Source organism: Triplophysa dalaica, chromosome 2 (assembly GCF_015846415.1).
Source record: "Triplophysa dalaica isolate WHDGS20190420 chromosome 2, ASM1584641v1, whole genome shotgun sequence".
Taxonomy (NCBI): Eukaryota; Metazoa; Chordata; class Actinopteri; order Cypriniformes; family Nemacheilidae; genus Triplophysa; species Triplophysa dalaica.
This window is the reverse complement of record NC_079543.1, coordinates 1,361,422-1,381,386: the sequence shown is the minus strand read 5'-3', so window position 1 is coordinate 1,381,386 and position 19,965 is coordinate 1,361,422. Positions and strand designations below refer to the sequence as shown.

At 37.0% G+C, this 19,965-nt stretch overlaps 2 protein-coding genes across 2 annotated transcripts; one reads left to right on the top strand and one right to left on the bottom strand.

The window, feature by feature from the left end:
* The first annotated feature begins 695 nt into the window (after positions 1-695).
* LOC130435646 (zinc finger protein 502-like) lies at positions 696-13,527 on the top strand. Its single transcript, XM_056766415.1, has 6 exons — positions 696-2,915; positions 3,043-3,388; positions 4,399-5,033; positions 6,693-6,746; positions 8,079-8,622; positions 12,569-13,527. Exons 1-6 carry the CDS (start codon positions 2,886-2,888, stop codon positions 13,279-13,281), a joined length of 2,322 nt encoding a protein of 773 aa, XP_056622393.1. The 5' UTR covers positions 696-2,885; the 3' UTR covers positions 13,282-13,527.
* Positions 13,528-15,296: 1,769 nt separating this feature from the next.
* LOC130437120 (zinc finger protein 883-like) lies at positions 15,297-19,898 on the bottom strand. Its single transcript, XM_056768288.1, has 2 exons — positions 19,436-19,898; positions 15,297-19,294 (listed from the first exon to the last, which is right to left on the bottom strand). Exons 1-2 carry the CDS (start codon positions 19,656-19,658, stop codon positions 17,445-17,447), a joined length of 2,073 nt encoding a protein of 690 aa, XP_056624266.1. The 5' UTR covers positions 19,659-19,898; the 3' UTR covers positions 15,297-17,444.
* Positions 19,899-19,965: the final 67 nt, after the last annotated feature.

Sequence of the window (19,965 nt, the reverse complement as noted above, 5' to 3'; positions counted from 1 at the left end):
CATTCTACAACATAACATGTGAATTCTATTCATATGAAAGATTATATATACACTCACCTAAAGGATCATTAGGAACACCTGTTCAATTTCTCATTAATGCAATTATATACATCTGTGAGATGTCTGCATAAGATCTGGAAAACATCTGCTGTGTAAAAATATCTGCTAAACAATGTAGAAAGAGCAGATTTACATCCATTCAAAATATTATGGGGCCACGTCCTTAAATGAGGTTATTAATACATTTCACAGATATCCAATAGAAATGATTATTTACATTTTTGTTGAATGAAAAAGGTTAGAATCAAAATGTGTTGCCAAGATGACTGAAATGAAACTGAATTAAGTTAGCTGAAAAGTGATTTAAGGGTTAAGTATAAAAATACAATAATTATATGTATTTTCAATTACTTAAATGCGGGCGTCTTCACTTCACTATCACGTAAAGCCCTAAAACGGGTCTAAAGCAATCTGAATGAAATCATTATTATAGTGTTGAGTGTGACGTGTCTCCAGTCCAGCAGGAGTCGCTCTGCAGCTCTTCAGTCCGCCGATAAACCCACTAAAGAAAGAAAGAAAGACAAACATCAATCTGCGTGTTTACATATTTCTTGCGTCCCCGCTTTCGTCCAACACGACAACACGAGCGCATCATGTTAAGTGTCCACCTGAAGTGAAACCGTCAGGTAATATTGACAAAACTTCTCACCTTTTCCCGGCACGAATTCACGAGATCTCTTGCGAATCTTTGATATCTCTCACAACTTTTAAAACTATATTTCTTTAAATGACACGCGACTGAATAAAACAAAGCACTTCAATAGACCTCCTGTTTAAAATCGCACATGTCAGAATCCTTACATTGATCTGTATCCTCATTCCCTTTACAGTTGTTTTAAAGCATTAAACCTCCTCGTTCCGTTTATTCTGCATTTAAAATAACGTAATCTTTTTTTTACCACAACGTTTACTTCATAAATTATTATCTACTTATCAATAATCATTTACAAAGGTATTCTGTAAAATCTTGAACATGTTTTTACGTAATCTTGTATATTTGTTAAAAAGATGTGATGCTTTTTTTAAAAATGTTGTATTGTGGTCAACAGCACTGGCAGAGACCTGTTTTTTCCGACCTCAACATTTTTTGATGACATTCATATTCAAAGCATAAGTGAAGAATTATGCATAAATATTTAACTGAAATAATTGTTATATAGTTCTAGAAAAACAAAAAAACAAACCCACTGACCGCTGTCTTTTGGACATTTGAGGTCGAGGTTATGGTTGTATTGTATAGTACACCACTTGTTTTGTTAGGACTACATCACTGGTCACCAGTGTGTCTCAAGTTATCTACAAAATGAAATAGATTATCTATTACTAGTTATTGTCATTTAAAAGTAATAAGTTGTATAACAATATCACTGTCTTTGAATTGTAATGTCACACTACTTTTCGATTCATTTTGAGTTACTTTTATCAAAATTACCACAAAAGTAAGACTTCCCTGATTCAAATTCGAATGGTTTCCATTAAAACTCTACTGGAAACCATGAGGTTATATTAATACATTTTTTGTAGTGTGTTTCAGGCATCATTTGTGTATGATTTAATGGTTTCATCAATATAACCCAACACATACCAACAAGTAGTGACTTTTGTTTCCATTACAACCCATGAAATTCCCATCATAGCCTTTAAATCCAGTGGAGTTCATGTGATGGTTTCTATCGCTTTTTCATCAGTGTATGCATCCTAAAATGCTAAAATATAGTTTAGTGCTGCTCATTTTAAATCCAATGTGGGAAGATGTGTTAAAGTTTTCCTCAGATGTGCATTTTCAACAAGTTGGTATGGTTTATTGGGGTCTTCAAGAAATGTCTGGAACATATTTTGCTTAAAAACACTCGATGGCTGTTTAAACAAAACCCTTCTAACATCGTCAAAAACATCTCTACTCACAGCAACCCGTTTTAGTGCATGTCTCTTTAAATGACAATGAGTTATAGTGAACCCCACCCCTCTTCCGTCCTGCTTGTCAACACATGTGTAGTACTGCCGTGGCAATGGTTTAGCTAAATTATATTTCCTGAATTCCTCTACGGTTTGTTTCATCTTAAACGTGTCTCTAGACTAAAAATGACGCCCCAGCAAACAGTGCTGACGTTGTGCGTGTATGTTTGCCTAAAATCAACAATTTCAGATGAATTTAAATACTCGACTGAACAAGAATTTGAGGAACATTGAAGGCCCACGCTGCATATAAGTAACAATTGCTGTCAGAATCTTAAAAGCAGACAAACAAATGACCATCCGGTGAATTATGTTGGACACAACTATAATACAACCTATAGCCTGACGACATGTTCAAACGCAGAACCTCTTTACTTACTTACGTTTTGTTTCTATTCTTGTAGAATTCGTTGCAGTTATCTTAACCATCGGATTCCAGTGACAGGAAATAGTGTAATAATCATAGCATTTTAATCACCGATATGTCTTTTCTCAATAAGTTGGGGGGAAATACGTTGTTGTAACACGCATTACTGACATTGTAACAGGTATAATATCACCCAAATTTATTTAGTTATAGGTTATATATTAATGCTTTATATTGTTACTTTTGTAATGCGTTACTCCCAAAACTGCCGGTCACTTACATAGTCCCCTTTAAGGAGCGGGTGAAAATGAGTGAGTAAATTGGGAGTCTGGAAGCACTGCGGGCGCAATCTGATGCCGAGACGCAGGAATTCAGCGCGAGCCTTACATTAGATGGCTAGCAGCCTGCCGTAGGTGTACATCGGCTCTACACTCTTTATTATGAGGAATCATGGGATTGAATGAGCGCACTCAACTATGAGTTCAGACACCACAGAAAATGAATGTCCCCTCAAGTAGTGCACTATATAAGGGTATAGGGGCTATTTTGGTCTTTGATTTTCTCTCTTTATTGTTTTAAACAGTGTTAAATGACTAAATTTAAAATTACTAAATGTTATCTTTGTTTTTGTGTTTCGGTGTTGATGAATGACATCATAGACGGATGGGATGTGGTCCAAACACACACAGGAGTCCGAGCTCAGCCTCACTTTACTCTGTTATACTGACACAAACCCCACAGACGCTCAGGACACTGTGTGTGACAGTAATCACACCTTGAATCAGGATGAATCTACTGATCAAACCTCCACAGAGTCTCTGGATTCTGTCTGTAACGCTGGAGAACAGCAGATCCTGAACACCAGACCACTGAACATGTGTTCTGTCACACTGGTGGACTGCAGGAAACTGATGGAGATCAAAACAGAACTCGCGGTAAAGGAAGAACAGACTGATGAAGATGAGAATCATGATGATGAAGACGATGACAATTTAATTCCCTCAGGTATGTTTCTTACTTTAATGTCGTATAGTTTTTTCATGACATTTGACTGTGGTGTGAATTTCTGAGGTTACAATAAAGAGGATCGCAAGTTAAATAAGACAAAATCTTGAAAATCTATTTAAGGATTGTTGATCATTTTTAAGATATATGATTTCAATAAATAAGACTGTGGTGCTGCTACGACTGAAAAGGGTATTTTGGTAAGAAGGGATACAAAATCTCTAGAAAAACTACAACCATAAGTTTCTTGTAGTTAATAGTGAAGTATAATCATATGGTGGGGAGAACTGTTGAACATCAGTCATGTTTGTACTGTGTCTCAAGCATGAACTGCATGTTTAAGGTGCAGATTGTGCAGGTTTAATTGTAGACTTTTCAGGAGAAAACTGAGAACCTAAGTATGTCAGGAGTAATCATTTCTTTAAAATGTACAATTGTTGCTGTTTGGTATTCTGTCCACAATGTTAGTTCAGGTGTTTTATCTAGCGGTCAAATTTTTCATACTTTTTTGCAATTTTGCTGTAAATTGATTAATAATGGAAGTTCAAGTTACTAAGGCATTATTGTGTTTGAAACAAATAGTTTTAAGAAATAGACACAATGGGCCTCGTTTATGAAACGAGCGTACGACCAAAAACTGGGCGTCTGGTAATTTCCGTGCAAAACTTGGCAATTATCAAAATGAACGTGAGCGGTTGCTACGATCAAATCTCACGACGGTTTTGAGAAAGGCCAAAGGTCGGTATATGCTTTGCTCTTTTGATAACTGATAAGGAGTAAATGACAGATTTTTCATTTTTGGGTGAACTATCCATTTAAGAACTTAAAGAAGATTAAGTGATGCATTGTCTGTTGATCAAAGCAAAAGTAATACACAAACATATTATTAGTATATTAGACTATTGAGAGTTTGTCCATAACAGGGTGGACATTTTATGTCTTATCTGTTTAAAATGTTTCTATGTTGATCCAGTTTAAGTGCTTAAGCTTGACCTGTTGTGTTTCTTCAGATGAGAGCAGTGAAACAGAAGAGATTCAAAGGAAGGAAAAAAAGCACGAGTGTCCTCACTGTGAGAAGAGATTTTACAGTGTATCTTGTTTTGAAAAACATGTGCGTTTACACTGTGGTGGGAAATGGTTTCTGTGCAGCGACTGTGGAAAAACATTTACAAATTCAGGTTATTTAAAATCACACCAAAAAATACACACTGAGAAACTCTATCAGTGTTCACACTGTGACAAACGTTTCCATTCGAAGTCATATTTGATGGTTCATGAGAGAATTCACACTGGAGAGAAACCTTTCCTCTGCTCCGAGTGTGGAAAGAGTTTTACTCGCAAGAATAAACTCACAGATCATCAGAGAGTTCACACTGGAGAAAAACCTTATCTCTGCAATGTTTGTGGGAAGAGCTTTACTCGGTCTGATGCTTTCAAAGATCACCAGAGAGTTCACACGGGAGAAAAACCTCATCACTGCAGTTTTTGTGGGAAGCGTTTTAGTCGACCTGACAATTTAAGGACACACAAGAGACTTCATACTGGAGAAAAACCTTACAAATGCTGTCAGTGTGACAAGGCGTTTACTCAGCGAGTTCTTCTGAAACTCCATCAGAAAGTTCACACTGGAGAGAAATCCACCAGATAATCTGAGGAGGCACATTCACTTATAAAGAAGGTTTCATAAATCACAATCTTTATTCAAATGTGTATTATCTATGGTTTGGCAAATTGTCTTTTTATCATTTCAAAAGTGTATCTGCTCCAAGTACACTGGTTAATTTGAAAAATGCATGATAAGCATGTTTATTTGGTATTAAGAGTAACAGGGTAGCTAAAAAATGAGGACCTGCAATCTTACATTTGCCAGATCTACTAATCAGGTGCTGCATGCCTTCACTGAAAAAAAAGATTCTTGAGGGGAGGTAAAAACTACCCATGCAAATCAATACAAGTTTACTTAAATATTTTAAGTAGCAATCAAATTATGTGCAAAATTATTAAATCTTAATCGCACAATGTGGCGCGTGAAACACAACTGCGATTAATAAAATAAAAGTCATTTTGTGAATTGCAAGAGTCAAGCGCTCAACTAAAGTGAACACTGAACACAATAATGATGACATCAAATGAATCTTGTTTATTGTCAAAACGAGGTTTTGTACACGTTTGTTATTTGGTCAATAAAAGCAATTAATGCGATCTACTATTTCTCACCAATTTTAGGTCAATTCAAACTTCTCTAAATAAATAAATGTAGTGTTTAATTATTTAATATTTTGTATTCATAAGTAGATGAATTGTTGTCCGTTATATAAACTAATATCACTCAAGAGTAAACAATATTGAGAAAGATTAGGTAGACTATATTCTTTTATTTTATTATGTCATGAAAAATATGAATTAAAATCTAGGCTACTTAATCTGGTGCAAATTGTTACCTCAATTTAATTGAGGAGATTTGATAAATTTGCACAAAGTTGTATATGTAAATACAATTTAACTGATTTGAATATTTTCCAACCCTCAAGAATATTTCTTTCACTGTACGTGTACGAAAAGCGCATCAATAAAACACATGAAAGTGTCGGCTCTCTGCATTCATGCTCATTTATTTGCATTATAAACTTTATTATGTACCGAACATTGAGTGTTTTGAAAAGTTACAGGAACTCCGCGTCTTCCGTGAAGCCGGTGAGCGCGTCTTTATATTTTACTTATTCGTTTATAGAATGTGAATATATACTTTTTTCCTAGTTTTTTTCGTTCTAGAATCGGAGTTTTTTTTCGTTACATGGCATATTTACACTGATGGTTATTTTTAACTGGTTCAGTTTGCTGTATTTTTATTTATTCGTTTATTTGCTATTTATTTTATATTCTACATTTAAAATATGTCTAGTTTCGATTTTGAAGAAAATACTTGTTTTTCACATTATAGGCTATTTTTTTCATTAGGTGTCCGAATGCCTTTTTTTGCTTTTTTGGTTCTTTTCACTTGCGCACTAGTGAAATTTTGTATTGAGACTTACAATCATAACGTGTGGTGACGGATTGCATTAATATCATAAACATGCGAACAGTTTATTTAAATCCGAATGAACGATCATTCTACAACAAAACACCTTTAGTCGGTGGCAGCCTCACCAGTGGGTCGTGTTGGCTTGGCAGACCGCAGTTATTACCTTATGGTTTGATCAATTCCATTGATATTGCTTAATTAGAACATTGCTTTATTGATGTTTTCTGCCTATTTCCGTTTTGTTTCTGTTTGTAAGAATTCGATGTTGTATGTTGCCTTTAGTCAGCTGGATTGATTGCAGAGAAGCAGAGCGCTCAAGCAAACACAAGAAGCCAAGTGAGTTAACAGATGGTTTATTGCTGAATGCTCAAAGAATAGTGGGGCAGTCCCACTATTTATACACACGTACATTGCACAGTACATACACCGCCCACATGGCGTGATCATGCATTGTGACATTTGAAGATGAGAATAACAAATCCATATAAGGATGGGAGACGAGAACAGCAGACGCTTGCTGCAGGCAGAACCGAAACTCGGGGGTGTAGAGTTTCCGCTATTAGAGGTAAAAGTCTGCAAAATAAGTCCAACCAAAAACATGTTTCCACAATCCCCTCTTTTATGCTTTTATATATAAATGTCTGCATTTTCATCCGCAAAATGTTTTGTTGATTGTTCGCTCATCTGCAATACGTCTGTGACGTCAGATGTCATGTAAACATCTAAGGCGTCTGTCAGATGATTTAGAAAGGATAACCTTTCTTAGACGCTTATACATTCTTAATATTTAAGTAGTTACTTGCAACGTCTTATACCCATTTTACTACTTAGTTGATTATTATAACCCATTTGGTATTTAAATGTGTTTGTCTCTTATGGCCACATAAATTGAACATGCGCACTCATACTGGAAGTACAGAAAAACACGCGCCAACATCTCTGACAGAACTGATGGTTACTTTGAATTGAGGCACTTTTTCAATTCACAATATTTAAATATATCCGACAACAACACGTTTTGAGATCTTTACTACTGCTTTTCAATAAGTAAAAGTAAAATAGAAATGTTCTTTAAAAGGCTATTCGCTCACTGTACGCAGAAATGTTTTTTTTAGATAGGGTGGAATCTCTAATGTAATAGATGTTTTTTTTTGTAAAATAACGCTGCACAACACAAAACTAAATGCACATAAACTATAATAAGTGCACTCAATAAATGTATGAGTTTGAGCTGGCTAACAAAAATGGATTATATCATATGAAACCTGATTGGTGAAAAATGTGAAAAACAACTTGAGATTTGCGTTTAAAGTGTGGAGGTCATCGATGAACTCTGAATATCTCACTTTGCTTGCTCGAACAAAATTAAGATTGAACACTTGGCATCTGGAACCCTTGACTTGGAACGAAGATTCGCTTCAACAGTACCCGAGGAAAGGTTTTTATATTCATGTGTAGGAAACTCTTACTAATTATTTGAATTACTTTTTGCGTAAACTTGACGTGATGTGTCTCCAGTCCAGCAGGAGTCGCTCTGCAGCTCTTCAGTCCGCCGATAAACCCACTGAAGAAAGAAAGAAAGACAAACATCAAGCGCTGCGTGTTTACATCACTTTAATGCTTCGATGAGAGTAAACAGATTGTTGTTTGTGTGTATTTTGTGTTTAGTTGATAATCATGACGTCACAGGCGGAAAAGACTGGCACAAACTCCAGGCACACGCAGGACTCAGAGCTCAGCCTCACTTTACTCTGTTATACTGACACAAACCCCACAGACGCTCAGGACACTGTGTGTGACAGTAATCACACCTTGAATCAGGATGAATCTACTGATCAAACCTCCACAGAGTCTCTGGATTCTGTCTGTAACGCTGGAGAACAGCAGATCCTGAACACCAGACCACTGAACATGTGTTCTGTCACACTGATGGACTGCAGGAAACTGATGGAGATCAAAACAGAACTCACAGTAAAGGAAGAACAGACTGATGAAGATGAGAATCATGATGATTTTGTTCCTTCAGTCAAACTGGAGAACATCAGGAAGCTGGAGATAAACACAGAACCCAAATCAGATGAAGAAAAGACTTGTGAAGACAGCGGGAACATGATAGACATAGAACCTACAGGAGAGGAACTTTACACAGAGGAAGATGACAATCATGATGATGATGATGGCGACTATGATGATTATGATTTTATTCCTCCAGGTATGTTTTTTTTGCCTTTTTACAATATTTCATGTCTCATGAAAGGTGTTTTTATGGAAGCCTGTTTCCGCCAGGGTTGGGAATTTTATTTTATTGGTCATAGTGTTTATTTTGACTTCATAATTCATAATAATGAGAAGAATTCTAAAAAGAATGACCCTGATTAAAAATTTTGTCTATCAAATAATTGCGTTAATGGCGATTAGGGCATTAACGATTAGTCGACATTAATAAAAAATTGTCGACAAATATTCTTGTTGTCGAGTAGTCGTTTGATTACTTGACTTTATTTAAGGGCCTGCAATATCACAGTTTGACCGCTACGGCACTGTAGCGCTAGAGTGTAATGCAACGTTTCCAAATGCTATCACAGTAGAAGGACACACGGCGAGAATTATGGCGGAGTACTAACGAATGCGAACAAGTAAAGTGTGGGAAAGCTTTACCATATTAAAAACAAACAAATGCGTTTGTGTGCAATGCAACTTGCCTTTCACGGCAGCACAACCTGCATGCTGGAGCATTTAAAAAGGAAACATCCCGGAGCAGGAGAGAGGTGTTCTCCATCTGGAGCTCACTAATGTTGTGTTCAGACCAAACGCGAATGACGCGAGTGATTTACATGTTAAATCAATCCAAGACACGATAGACACACTTGCGGCGCGATTGAGGGGCCGAGAATGACGCGAATCGAGCGTTCGCGTGATTCGCGCGAGTTAAACATTTTTTAACTCTGGCGAACATTCGCGCCACGTTAACCAATCAGGAGCTTGCTCTAGTAGTGAGGTGATTATGATGTTGCGAGCGGAGACAGTAATCCCAAACAGCAATAGAGGACGAAATGTGAGTGAGGAGGAGGACAATCTGGCACGTTGTCAAAAACGATCTTTACACAATTTGAGCAATATATAAATGCGAGACTGGAGCCGCCTGGCAGAAGCCCCTCCCATGACGCGAATTTGTGTCTGCAGTAAAGTGAATTTGACGCACGAATGAAGCGAGTAAACTCAAAATGTTCAAGCGTCCAACTACGAACGAATAGCGCGATTCATTCAACTAACTAAGCGGTTAGTCTTTTTACGAGAGAATGCAATAATAATAGCAATGATAATAACAACAATAATCATATAAGGACAGTAATGTTATCATTTGTTTTGCAAAGTATAAATCTTTGATCGAGCTTAGGAGTAAAGCCTGTTTTGATTATTATAACACTATTAGGTATTACATGAGAGGAAAATAATATAAGAGAGGGACGTTAAGTGATAGGAGTCTTATATTATAAATATATTTTTTTCTGTTGTTTGCTCTTTTTCATTAAACTGAACTGTTGTCATAGAAATGCTGCTTAAGGCTTTTGTCAAGAGATTTGTTTACATTAAAACATTTACAATCAGATTTATTTATTTTTATTTATTTTTAAAAGTTTGAGTATTTGTGTGATTGGAGTTGGACAGAATCAGCAGACTTAAAGACAGAAAGCATTTGGTTCAAGTTCATTAAAACAAATTTCAAAAGCTGAATTGATTTCATTCATTACATAATTATGTATAATTCAATGTTTTAACTAGTTGAAAAAGCTGAATAATCATTAAAAACGAGCCGATTAGTCATTGAAATAATAGACGATTATTCGATTAACCAGTGTAATAATCGCTAGATTAGTCAACTATCAGAATAATCGTTTGTTGCAGCCCTAATGGCGATTAATTGTCTGTTTTAAGGCCTTGACAATAGCAATTAATTTAGTTAATAAACGCAGAAGGTCTGAAAATCCAAGTAACCCAGACTGGGCTCATGTGTCGGACAACAAAAAGGTCAATCGCAAAATGAAGAAATGTGTAGAAACGTAAAATGCTCCAAAGATTATTAGATAGCGTAACGTCTCGACCGTCAGGTCTTCATCAGGCACATTAGGATTGTGGCTTACAAATCACATTTAAACAGGTACAGGTGTTAGCCTTAATTAGGCAAAAGAAAGAAGACATTACAGCAAAAATATATAAATCTCAATACAAATAACACTAAAAATATGTACATATCAAATCCACAGAAAACAACATCAATAATTGCTCACATTATAAAAAAGGCTTAAAGGTCTCCTCATACGACAACTTTCAACAAGTTGGTATGGTTTATAATAGTCGTCGTGAAATGTCTAAAACATATTTTGCTTTAAACAACTAAATGGCTGTGTAAACAAAACCCTTCTTACCTTGTCAAAAACAGCTAGTTTTTCAGTTTAAGCACGAATGATTAGATGCCCATCCCAAATTTGAGACTACACCAGCTACAGCTGCAGACTGACTGACCATCCCAACTCCATCTAAGGCAATTCCACCACAAGCCAAGAGAAATATGACTATCGGACCATCCCAGCTCAGACCACTACATCCCCAACCAAGAGCAAAGACGGACTATTTGTCTTATTAATGCTGAAGTTACAATATTTGGTATTAAATGCTAAACTTAAATCTCATGTCAGCAGTTTGAGTGCAGCTATGACACGTCAGAGGGCATCTGGCCCTCCCGGTTGAGCCTGGTTTCTCCCGAGGTTTTTTTCTCCATTAATCAATCATTGGAGTTTGGGTTCCTCACCACAGCAAGGCAGTGTTGGCCTGCTCACCGGGAGACTACATTTATTTATTTATTTAGAAATAAGATATTATTGTATTATATTGTTTTTCCTGTTTGCCCCTGTAAAGCTGCTTTGAAACAATACACATTGTGAAAAGCGCTATATAAATAAACTTGGATTGAATTGAATTAGAGACGTTTAAAACGAAACTAACCTACAGTGTTCGCCCCTGTTCATTAACAAAACACACAGCTAAACATATTAATGCACATAATGTATTAACATCATACAGTTAAACTCCAAGTGTCCATCTGCACTTATATACTAAAGCAATAAGCCCCAAGAAGCCATGGGTTACAGTGCATTTTATTATTACAGTGCGTTGTTAGGCACGACGCGAAGCGGTCATTAAATTTCATTAAATAAAGTAAATAAAAAGATATTTAGGCTATGTGGTGCGGTCAGCCGTTATATATCGGGGTATTTTATAACGGCTTAGAACTCCGCTCAGCCAATCAGAATCAAGGACCAGAACTGGCAGTTTTATAAAGTTAGTTTAACACTGGCTTTGAATGTTCTATTTAGCCCGTGACTGACTTAGCTCCCTTCGTTATCATATGCTAACGTTATGCTCCTATATATACACTACAATTTCATCAATTCAGACTGTTGATTAATTTTACTCACATCGGCAGTTTTTTTCTCGTTCAGTCAGTCTCGATTCGTCTTTAGGAACAATTTTGAAGCTAATCCTGCTTGTGCTGTCCCAGGTTGAAAATTTTGCGATTTGGAATGATTCGCGCAAACAAGCAGGAAATTAGCAGATTATTGCCTAGCAAAATCACTTTATAAAAATTACGGATCACCCTTGAAAGTCAAAGTCCCAAGGGACAGCTCTGCTGTCTGCTCTGAGGTGTCTGCTGACTGGAGGAGGCGGCTGTCAATTATCATTTAGGTTGTTGTCTCTGCAGCCAACAGAACATCCAGTCGCCCACCTGTTTAAAGGTCTCTCAGTGTGTTGCTTTGAACCCCTTGTGGCAGTGTGTGAACCTAACATTTGTTTTTTCTAGAAGTGTTGATTCTAGAAAACAGATTATGTATCATGTAGCTGTATCTTCGTGACACGTATGTGTAGTGACAAAGAACTTGGTATGAATCATCACTGGAATGACCTCACACAAGTTTGGGGACAGCTCCACCTTGTGGTCCAAATTAATATGCTATTTTATTGTGCTCTTTGTTCCTTTACATATCTGCTGTGCAGAAACAAATCTTCAGAAGTGTCCACATCTATTTCCGTTTGTGCCTTGTAGGGCTTGAGCCCATAATTGCTGCCTGCAGTTATATTTACTCTTGTGTTTGTTTCAGATGAGAGCGGTGATTCATGGTGTGATGGAGAAACAGCTTCTACATCCAAACAGCGACTGACAGCACAAACTCTTCAAATGAAGACACAAAATGAAGAAAAGTCTTTCTACTGCAGTGAATGTGGCAATTATTTCCGCAGCAAAGGATATCTAGACATTCATCAGAGAATTCACACTGGAGAAAAACCATACGCGTGTCCTCACTGTGAGAAGAGATTCAGTCAAAAACCTCATCTGACGAAACACGTGCGTTTACACACAGATGAGAGACCATTTGAGTGCAGTGAATGTGGAAAAACCCTTAAGAGTTCAGATGCTTTAAAGTCACACCAAAGATCACACTCTAATGAGAAACTCTATCAGTGTTCACACTGTGATAAACGCTTCCTTAAAAAATCCTATCAGGTATGTCACGAGAGAATTCACACCGGAGTGAAACCTTATCTCTGCTCTCACTGTGGAAAGAGCTTTTCTGATCGTAGTTCTTACAAACATCATGTGAGAACTCACACTGGAGAAAAACCTTATGAGTGCAGACTTTGTGGGAAGAGTTTTAGTCGTCAAAACATTTTAACAAAACACCAGAGAATTCATACAGGTGAAAGACTTTTCAAATGTTCTCATTGTGACAAGAAGTTTGCTCGGCGAGATGCCCAGAAATCACATGAGAGAGTTCACACTAGAGACAAAAAAACAGCACCAAAACCATCATAAGGGTCTTTTATTATTTTCTATCTAAAGCTTCAACGTATGCCATTAGAAGCATTGTTGTATATCTGATCAGTAACTTCTTGTTCATATGAGAATTGTATTTCATGATTTACATGTATTTTTTTAACGTTATTATTCATGAGCAGTTTTAAAGTGGTTCCTTTCTTCTGTTTTTATATACGCAACTGAATGATTTTAAGTTTCACTTCTGAATAAATACTGTGCGTCAGTCAAGAGTTTTTGACACGGTCCTGACTGCCATGTGTTTCATCTCCAGCTTCTTGCTGTCTGATCACGATGTCTGGATCCTAAAAAGGACGTTGACTAGAAGCACGATAGAGAACACCATGCTGAAGCTTTGTGTTCACAAACAAGCATGATGATTTGTTGTTCTGTTGGTTCACCTGTCAGTATACAGAGGTTACGGAGGGGGTTATTCAATTCAATTTTATTTTTCACATTGTGCATTGTTCCAAAGCAGCTTTACAGGAGAAACGAAAGAGAAAAACAGAAATGCACCGAAAATGTAATATCAGCAGTCTCCGGTGAGCAAGCTAACACCCCCCGTGCCGAGTAACCCAAACTCAAATTATAAATAAATGGAGAAAATAAACTCTAAATCAAACGTTATGTAAATGTTTATCAATAACAGGGAGAGATTATTAGTTGTGATTGAGGAACTTTCATTGGTTGTATCTGGTCTACTTAGGTCTAATTTTGTGACAAATATCTGGCAACAGAGGAACGTTGTATGCAGCGAAAACAGTAATGTATAATGTAACTGAGTGCAGCTATAACTTTAAACTGCTGTCATGTGATGTACGCAGTGTTGGGTAAGTTACTCTGGAAAAGTAATTAATTACTAGTTACTCATTACATATTCAATATTGTAATTAGATTACTGTCCAAATTACTCTGTCCAAAAAGTATTTAGTTACTCATTACTTTCTATATCCTACATCAACCTTGATTAGTTAAGTCATTCAATGATACATATGAAACGGCTTATTTAATTAACTCAAATAAATAATATTATTAACTGACCAAAGAAAATACATTTTTATATGAAACTTGGACAAAAATGTTGTCAGATTTTGTCAGACATAAACAAAAATGATCATTTTTACCAAAACACATCAGATAAAAAAACTTTTGAAATTGGTTTCTTTGATATCTGGCCATCATGTGTTTTAACTTCAGTGTTTATGTTTTGCTTAAACTGGGGTAAGCTGACTCAAAATATTTGATCTTATAGTTTCGATCAAAATGGTGACTTAGATATTGGCTGAACATTATTTGGATCTGTTGGGTCTAGACCAGGCTTTTTAAGAAGAGGCGGGACAACCGCATGCTTCAAACTTGAAGGAACACATCCACTAGTCAAACTACCATCTGTAATAGGGAGAATACTTGGCCCAATAGTATCTATGAGGTTGATAAACAACTTGGGAGGAATCACATCAGTAGGCAAACAAGTTGGTCTCAAAACTCATAGACTAAATCATACACTATACTTGAATATATCTCACGGAGCCGATCTAACCAATATCGATGTTATAGCTCAAAGCGACGATGTTACCGATCACCATCTTATAACATGTACACTGCGCACTGCAGAAATCAGTCGTATATCTTGTTATCGACAGGGTAGAACAATCACCTCAACTACTAAAGATAGTTTTGTAAAGAACTTGTCAGATCTGACTCCTCTAATAACCTTTCCGACGAATATAGAATCGCTCGATGACATGACCACCAACATGGGGACTATTTTCTCTAATACATTAGAAGCGGTCGCACCTATGAAGTCAAAAAGGATTAATGAAAAGATCATAGCACCATGTTACAATAACACCACTCGCGCCCTAAAAAGAGAAACAGGTAAACTGGAGCGGAAATGGAAACAAACCCAATTAGAGGTCTTTAAAATTGCATGGAAAGAGAGTACAAGCTGTTACAAAAAGGCACTAAAAGCAGCAAAAGCCGAGAACTTCCGTAACCTCATAGAAAATAACAAAAACAATCCAAGGTTTTTATTTAGCACAATTGCTAAACTTACAAACAAACACACTCCACCTAACCTGGGTAAAAATGAATTCATGATTTTTTTACTGAGAAAATCAAAAAAATAGGAGACAACATAGTTAAAACCAAACCTCCAAGTGTGTTGGAAGAATTAGTTTCAACCGTCACCCAAAAAGAAAAGCTAGAGTGTTTTTAAATGTCTATTTAAATGGGAAATCGTCAAATCTCACCCAGGTAAATTATGGATTACCTCAGGGATCGGTTTTAGGACCCTTGCTTTTCTCCATATACTTGCTAACCCTCTGCAACATTATTAGAAAACATGGTATTAGCTTCTACTGTTATGCAGATGATACTCAGCTTAAAGGAATCATCTGGTCTTGATGAAATATATAGCTATCCAAACTGGCAGAGTGCATCGAGGACAAAACATTTGATGACTAGTAATTTCCTTCTTTTAAACTCTAGCAAAACAGAAATATTACTTATAGCACCAAAATCAAGTATATCTCCGACTACAACCTGCAAATTGAAGGCTGCACTGTTACTCCAGCAAATACAGTAGAGATCTAGGCGTTATTTTAGACGGCAACCTGTCATTTAAAAATCACATCTCAAATATCACAAAAACAGCCTTCTTCCACCTTAGAAATGTTGCCAAATTACGAAATATTTTGTGTTGCTGACTGACAGATCCAACTATGAGATAGGGCTTGTAGATCTTATAGATTTAAACTTTGAGTCCAGTTTCACTAGATCTCTCTCCGTCAGGAACAAATTACACCTGGAGATATCAACTCCATTGTGAGTCAATCCTTTAACCCAACCACCAGGGAGATATAGAGCTGAAGGGAAGAACAGCAGGCAGGAGACGAAGTGATGTTAAATAGACAGACAAATGATTTATTAAATAATCTCAGTTGTGTGTTGATGCTCAGTCAAGCTCTGTCAAACTTCGTCTGACTAAAAAAACAGATTCAATATGTGTTTTTAACCATTCAAGATTACAGTATCAAAACATTGTCTCATTACATTATTATGAACCTTGAGATGGAGACCAACGGATACTCATATCAGCATAAGACACAATACAACTCTCAACTAGGTTAAACAATAGGAAAGTAAGGAGCAAATAATATGAATAGAAGTGAATAATAAAATAAAGGAATGAATACATTTGATGAATATTGTAATAAATAGTATAAATGAAATAGAATAATAAAATGAAATAAACAAGAAACAAGTGTATGTTTCTATCCAGATCTATCATGACGCAGAAAAGCTTATTCATGCATTTGTGACCTCACGGCTTGACTATTGTAATGCTCTTAGTGTTCTGTATCATCAATAAACAAACTACAGTTAGTTCAGAATGCAGCTGCAAGAGTTCTTACCAGGTCAAGAAAATACGATCACATAACCCCAGTTTTATCATCGCTTCACTGGCTACCCATTAAGTATCGTATTGATTTTAAAATTCTTTTAATTACTTACAAAGCTTTAAACGGTTTAGCACCTACTTACTTAACCGAGCTTTTATCACGTTACAACCCATCACGCTCTCTAAGATCTCAAAACTTAGGACTAAATGCACCAAGGGGGGTCAAGCTTTCTCATGCGTAGCACCTAAACTATGGAATAGCCTTCCTCATACTATTGAAGGGTCAGACACACTCTCCCAATTTAAATCTAGATTAAAGACACATCTTTTCAGCCAAGCTTTCACTCAATGCAGTTAATGAACAGCAGCTACGCTCATTATTCTCTTTCTGCCTCCGCCTCAGATGCCCATGCCGAGGTAGGAAGAAATTCCGTCAGGTATCTGTAAGATCTACAAGCCATATCTCATAGTTGGCTCTATCAGGCCTGTATCATACACACCTTACAAACTGAATAAATCAATAAACATTAAAGAGTAAAGTACAGCCAAAACAAGAAATAGACATAAAATTACATTAAAGTCTCCATGAGCGTATTCTTGACACATCTAAATGTATTCTGTCTTAAGAGGGTGATGACCTCCCACCAAAAAATACTTTTCTTCAACAGAGAATTTACTTGAATGCTGGTGACTAGACTTTATTATTGATGTAAAGCAACAGTTAAAGTCAAATTGGTTAAGAGATAAGCTCTGAGGCCTGCTATGATGATCCCAGTCCAGTTTGTTCTTCAGCATGTTTCTTCTGATGAGTCCTTAAATGGCATAAAAAAGAAAATCTCTCACTGCACAAAGAGCAGTGGTGAGGTTTCTCTCTAGTGTGAATTCTCTGATGAACTCTGAAATGAGATTTATCAGAAAAGCTCTTTCCACAGTAAGAACAGACGTAAGGTTTCTCTCCAGTGTGAAATCTCTCATGAGTTATTAGTTGTGGTTTCTTAAAGAAGCGTTTATCACAGTAAGAACACTGATATGGTTTCTCATTAGAGTGAGTTCTTATGTGGTCCTGTAGATAACTTGACTGCTTAAAGGTTTTTCCACATTCACTGCACTCATACGGTCTCTCATCGTTGTGTAAACGCACATGTCTCTTCAGACTAGTATTTTGCCTGAAACTCTTGTCACAGTGAGGACACTTGTATGGTTTTTCTCCAGTGTGAATTCTTTGATGAGCTCTTAAAATACTTGATTCAGAAAAGCTTTTTCCACACTGAGAGCAGACGTGAGCTTTCTCTCCAGTGTGAATTCTCTGATGAGCTCTTAAAAGACTTGAATCAGAAAACCTTTTTCCACACTGAGAGCAGACGTGAGCTTTCTCTCCAGTGTGAGTTCTCTCATGACGTTTCAAAGTACCTGGATTAGAAAAGCTCTTGTCACAGATGATGCAGTGATAAGGTTTCTCTCCAGTGTGAACTCTCAGATGAACTTCAAAAGAACTATGTCTAGAGAAGCTTTTTCCACATTGAGAGCAGACGTGAGGTTTCTCTCCAGTGTGAGTTCTCTCATGACGTTTACAAGTACTTGGATCAGAAAAACTCTTGTCACAGTGAGAGCAGTGATGGGGTTTCTCTCCAGTGTGAATTCTCTCATGAACTCTTAAACCACTTGAATCAGAAAAGCTCTTGTCACAGTGAGAGCAGACGTTAAGTTTCTCTCCAGTGTGAACTCTCTCATGACGTTTAAAAGTCCTTGAATCAGAAAAGCTCTCGTCACAGTGAGAGCACTGATAAGGTTTCTCTCCAGTGTGAGTTCTCTCATGACGTTTAAAAGTACTTCGATCAGAAAAGCTCATGTCACAATGAGAGCAGACGTAAGGTTTCTCTCCAGTGTGAATTCTCTGATGAGCTCTTAAACGACTTGAAACAGAAAAGCTTTTTCCACAGTGAGAGCAGACGTAAGGTTTCTCTCCAGTGTGAACTCTCTCATGACGTTTTAAAGTACTTGGATCAGAAAAGCTCTTTCCACAGATGATGCAGTGATGAGGTTTCTCTCCAGTGTGAACTCTCTCATGACGTTTAAATGTACTTGGATTAGAAAAGCTCTTTCCACAGATGATGCAGTGATGAGGTTTCTCTCTAGTGTGAGTTCTCTCATGAGTTATTAGTAGACATTTATGAAGGAAGCGTTTATCACAGTGTGAACACTGATAGGGTTTCATCTCTGAGTATGATGTTTGGTGTCTCTGTAAAGAACTTGTCCGCTTAAAGGTTTTTCCAAATTGACTGCAGTGATACGGTCTCTCATTGGTGTGTAAACACAAGTGTCTCTTCAGATGAATATTGCTGCCGAATCTCTGGTCACAGTGAGGACACTTGAACAGATTTTCTCCAGTGTGTGACATCATGTGAACTTTCAGATTAGAAAACGTGACACAATTCTTCCCACATTGCTGACAGTGAAAGTGTTTCTCGTCTCTGTGCTCTTGTGAATGAAGTTTCTTCTCTTGTAAGGTAGGAAAGCTGATGTCACATCTGGTGCAGGTGAAGAGTTTCTGTTCTGTGTGTTTTGATGTAGAGGCCGTTTCTCCATCACCACATGAATCACCGCTCTCATCTGAAACAAACACAACAGCATTAAGAAGAAGCTCCAGCACATCTGAAACTACATCAGTATGTTGAGTAACCAAAAACACTTTTATGAAACAGCAACATACATGACAGTGTAATATGAAAAACAACAAAAGAGGAAACATACCCGAAGGAGTAAAACCATCACCACCATCATTCTCATCTTCACCAGTCTGATCTTTGTCTGATGTTTCTTCTGTTTTTATCTCCAGGTTCTCATCACTCACCAGTTTGACTAAAGAAACAAAATCATCATGATTCTCATCTTCATCAGTCTGTTCTTCCTTTACTATGAGTTCTGTTTTCATCTCCATCAGTTTCCTGCAGTCCATCAGTGTGACAGAACACATGTTCAGTGGTCTGGTGTTCAGGATCTGCTGTTCTCCAGCGTTACAGACAGAATCCAGAGACTCTGTGGAGGTTTGATCAGTAGATTCATCCTGATTCAAGGTGTGATTACTGTCACACACAGTGTCCTGAGCGTCTGTGGGGTTTGACTCGACCTTTACCACAATCTGACAAACACACAACACATCATCAGCACTGGAGCTTTATAGAGAATATATGTGTGATATATAACTTTCATTTAGTTTGACATGAATGACAGAATAAAAGCAGTGTGAGTGATTGAGGTAAATGATGTTGAATGTGTCCAAA